Source organism: Cupressus sempervirens, chromosome 5, assembly GCF_028749045.1.
Source record: "Cupressus sempervirens isolate cs-2001-9-10 chromosome 5, ASM2874904v1, whole genome shotgun sequence".
In the NCBI taxonomy this organism is placed as follows: Eukaryota; Viridiplantae; Streptophyta; class Pinopsida; order Cupressales; family Cupressaceae; genus Cupressus; species Cupressus sempervirens.
In genome coordinates, this window is record NC_143122.1 from 12,167,739 (window position 1) to 12,172,115 (window position 4,377).

Sequence of the window (4,377 nt, forward strand, 5' to 3'; positions counted from 1 at the left end):
AACAAGAATATCCTAAAGGATTATGAGGAAGATGATGAACAAGATGGTGATGGAGGCATGAGTCAACTGCATGACTTGCAAATGACAGTTTTGGAAATTCTTGACTTAAAATACTAGGTCTGAGAGCTTGGAAACACCAAAAAACTATTTAGGCTATGAAAGAAATAAGGAGTACATGAAAAGGATGGATGATGATATTCAGAACCAAAATAAGATTAAGATAGGCATGATGTGAAAATGCATTATGAGGGTAGTGTATATGGCATAGAAGATCAAATAGAAAGAGAATGCCGTAGTTGGATGGACCTCTGCCTCTCTTAAATTTATTCTATTGTTCCTATTTTCTTTTTTACTTTCTAAAGTTTTTAATTATTTTTATAGGACATTTATGCTTATGTTTTTGTTATACAAACTCATTATAAACTATTTTTTGCTTTGTAGGCCAGGTCTACAAGCATTGATTTATATTTTGATGATATGATATTCTATTTGGATGAATAAGAGATTTGGGTCCTTGTTCATTGAACTTAATTTAAAAAACAAAAACTGTCAAGATTATCTCCACATATTTTATACTTCAAAGCAATCCATAGGAAAGATCTCAGAGCCAATCGATTGGACAGATTTAACTACTCTTGGGAAAAAACAAAATAAAATGAGGAATAACAGTAATCATTCAAATAATGAAGTATATTGATTTTAATATCTTTCTTTGCAAAATATACAGGTAGTGCCTAATGATTAAGCACAAAAATGGGAACTGGGTAGTATATCCAAACTTATACATGGTACGGCCTTGAATCTTTATACCGTATGATTTTCCCTTCCCCAGTTCCAGCCTCCTTGCAGATGAAACCTTTGCCCAGAAGTAACTAGAGAATCAGATCTCTCTCTTGAAGAAGGTGAGTCAAGAAGCTCATCGAGATTAATATTATTGAGTCCTACATCGTTTTTGCTCAACAAGAATGTGAGATAGCGGAATACAACCTCTTCACAGGGGATGATGAGTCCCATATGGTGATCAAATCCATACTCTTCCTCTGCCTTATCCAGCAATGTCCGGAACACATTATGATTCAAATATTCAGTGGGGATTATAAACCTAGATCGTTCACTGCCTACATAAACTGCACAATGCCCCTTTAGAACATCTGATGGGAGTGCACCACATGATCTGTCTGCTAACATATCTTCAAATGTGAAATACCTTCTCCTTGTTGCAGAAAGCCCATACCCATGAACCTCCTTGTGGGCATTGACAAATCTAAAGAAAACTCTCCTTATGTGTTTCATTGCCATGACTTGGAGATTTCTCTTTCCTCTTGCCATCGCCAAATTCCAAAACAAAAAACAAATTGATTTACAGACTAAGACTGCAAAGCAATTAGGAATGAGAAGCTAATTTGAGAAAGAATGACTTGGTGGATAATGTGAAAGAGCACGTTGCGTATATATGGTGATCAACTTGAACAATCCACTTAATGAGAGGAAATATAGTATTAAAGAATCTCTAGAGCCGGTAAAACATGAGAAATCGTACTCATTGTCCATGTAGATTTTGCACCAAGAGCAGTAGATAGTGGCATCCGAGTCATTGCAATTAGAATCTTTAGAGCCGGTGAATGAGGACCAGTCGTACGCATTGTACTCGTCAATGTAAATTTTGTTTTCAACAGCGACTTCCTCGTCATTACATCAAATCAAAATTTTATTTTCATTAAAGAACAGCGCACTATAAATGCAGAGATTTGACTGAAAAGGATATGGCAGCGCGTCGTGTTTTTCTGCTTTGTTGACAACCCCACTAGATTCCCTCGTGCTTTTCATGAGGAGTTTTGAACAACGGGATAGTTGATGCTTCTTGGTTCTTCTTTGACATCAACTGCTTAACTTCGTCGTTACTCATCAATGTGAATTGGGATTTTATTTTATTTTTTCTCCCATGTTTTTTAATTTCATATCAGAATCTTGCTCTCGGAAAACTCTTCATGAAAAATGTGTATTTTGTTTAAATATAAAAATTTATTAAATTATATAGATATTCTTAAGAAAAGATTATTCTTAATAGTCAAAGCTGTGGAGTTTGTAATATAGTATTCATAATTATAATATTTAATTTTTCAATGTATTTATGTCATATTGATTATCAACTAGTGATATATAGGTCATGTATGAACTCATAAGAAGTTAAGAAATGTTTTGATTACATTTGAATGTTAAATAAATAATACTAGCAGTCTATGCATCAACGTGAGTCCATGAGAAGTTCGAAATTCGAGGTCTATTAAGAAATGACAAACTCTAAAATTTCATCAACATACCAATACAAAATGATTTCTAGTTCTCTCTATTTCTAAAATTTCTAGGAACTAAAAAGGCTTAGTCAATAAATTTTTAGAAAACATATTTTATTAAAAAAGTGCTAAATATTTTAATTACTTCTCAAAAACTATTGGTTGCCAAGTATTGATAAAGAAAATTAATAAAAATGAAAAAATAAGATAAAACAATTTCTTATTTCATTATTTACTATAACTTTTTTCATAAAAGACTTCAAATTTTTTTCATAATTTCAAGTTTCCTTTTTATTAGATTTTCTACTTTTATAGACTTTTTTTTTATTATTGAAATATTAAAATATATAAACAATAAATCATTAAATTGATACAAACTTCTAAAATTCTAAAAGAGAACATTGTAATTATAAACACATTGTAATTCACTTTTTTGAATTTCATTGAACTTATTTTCATATTCTTCTATTTCATATTTTTTTCTAATAAATTTTGTATATTCAAAGTTTTTTTCCAATCTTGAGAGTTTGGAGAAAGACTAATTAGAAACATCTCAATAACACATTCTTAAGTTTGAATCTATTGTATTTACTCCATTAAAGCCAACCAAATATTTTTAGCAATTTATCTAGTAATTTGTATTAATCTGATTGTTCATGTAATGCATTTTAATTGACCAAGGAAAAAAATATGAATGAATGTATATAATAATTGAAGGAAAATATAATCACTAAGACATGAATACTTAATGAAATATACAACTTATTAGATACCACATTTGACATTAATAAGCCTATATGCCTAAAATATATAGCTTATTAGATCTCAAAGCTGTAATGAGGACCCCACTTTAAATTGTTAGTAGTATTTGGAGCCTAAATTGTATGTTTCACCAACAACTATGGATACTATTACAAATTGTGAACCTTTGAATCTTGATTATGCTTTGATAAAGAAACACAAGATATTCAAATTTCATGTTAAATATTGACATCAAAATATCAGTTCTCTAAAAATACAAAAAATATTAACATTTCAAAAATAAACTCACAAAAGCCATAACAAGTGACTTACCTTGAGTTTTTGCATGAATTGTGTCTTGTTGTTAAAGACGTTAATGAGGAAAAGGGATAGAGAAATCCTCTACTGTAAAAAAAATGAATTAGTTCTTGAAGAAAATATATTGGCCAAACTCTTCCTACACCAAACTCCACCATTATTCTTTGATTAAAATAGTTTATTTTTATAAATAAATACTTAAAAAATCCATTAAATGAGGAGTGGAAAATAGAAGTTAGAGATTAAATTTGAAATAATAGAGTTTGTGTTTGAATCTTTACAATAACTTGGGGGAGGGGGGGAAGGGAGCGGGCGCTTGAATCAACTAGTCAAGGTCCATAAGAACCATTTCAACAATCAAATCATTAAACATTCACCATTATTCTTATCACATTGTAGATTTGTCTCTACTAAATACTGATAAACAAAATTACTATTATTCTATTGTGCTATTATAGAAAACTTTGTTGAATGTAAAACATGTAAATACAAAATATCATTTAAAAATCAATACCAGTTTGACACTAGGATTTTACATGGAAACCCAATTTGGGGAAAACCACTAGCAATATGCTAGCACTTTTTCATTCTTTCATAAAGAGCTCTATTAGGAACCAAACCTATTAAAAGTTACAATACACACTATTAAATGTGACCTAGTTAGAAGATTTAATCAACCTATTAGGAGTCACCTTGTCAAAGGACTTATATCATTCCATTTAGAATATCACCTTCCTAAAGGATTTACATAGACTATTAAGTCTTTCAATAAATATTAGGCCAAACTTTGGCTAAAAGGATTTCAATGATTTTTTTTTACAATGATTAGAAAGAAAATAGTAGGGTTTTGATTTGTATGATTTACAACTCACTTTTGTAGGTTCGTATTACTATTCAACTTATGTTTTGATTCAATGATAAGTCCCCATTCTAAACTTTGTCTCTTAACTTGTGTGGCAACTCTTCAAGCAATCAATCTTCTCCTTCCAACAAACTTAAGCTTTCTACTCAGATTCACTTACCA

At 30.3% G+C, this 4,377-nt stretch overlaps 1 protein-coding gene across 1 annotated transcript; it reads right to left on the reverse strand.

Moving 5' to 3' along the window:
- Positions 1–669: 669 nt before the first annotated feature.
- LOC149554360 (uncharacterized) lies at positions 670–1,459 on the reverse strand. The gene has a single exon (XM_089833470.1). It carries the CDS (start codon positions 1,327–1,329, stop codon positions 805–807), a length of 525 nt encoding a protein of 174 aa, XP_089689596.1. The 5' UTR covers positions 1,330–1,459; the 3' UTR covers positions 670–804.
- Between the last annotated feature and the right edge of the window lie 2,918 nt (positions 1,460–4,377).

Excerpts from the sequence above, each read along its gene's own strand:
- LOC149554360 (XM_089833470.1), bottom strand. The coding sequence starts at position 1,329 with ATGGCAAGAGGAAAGAGAAATCTCCAAGTCATGGCAATGAAACACATA.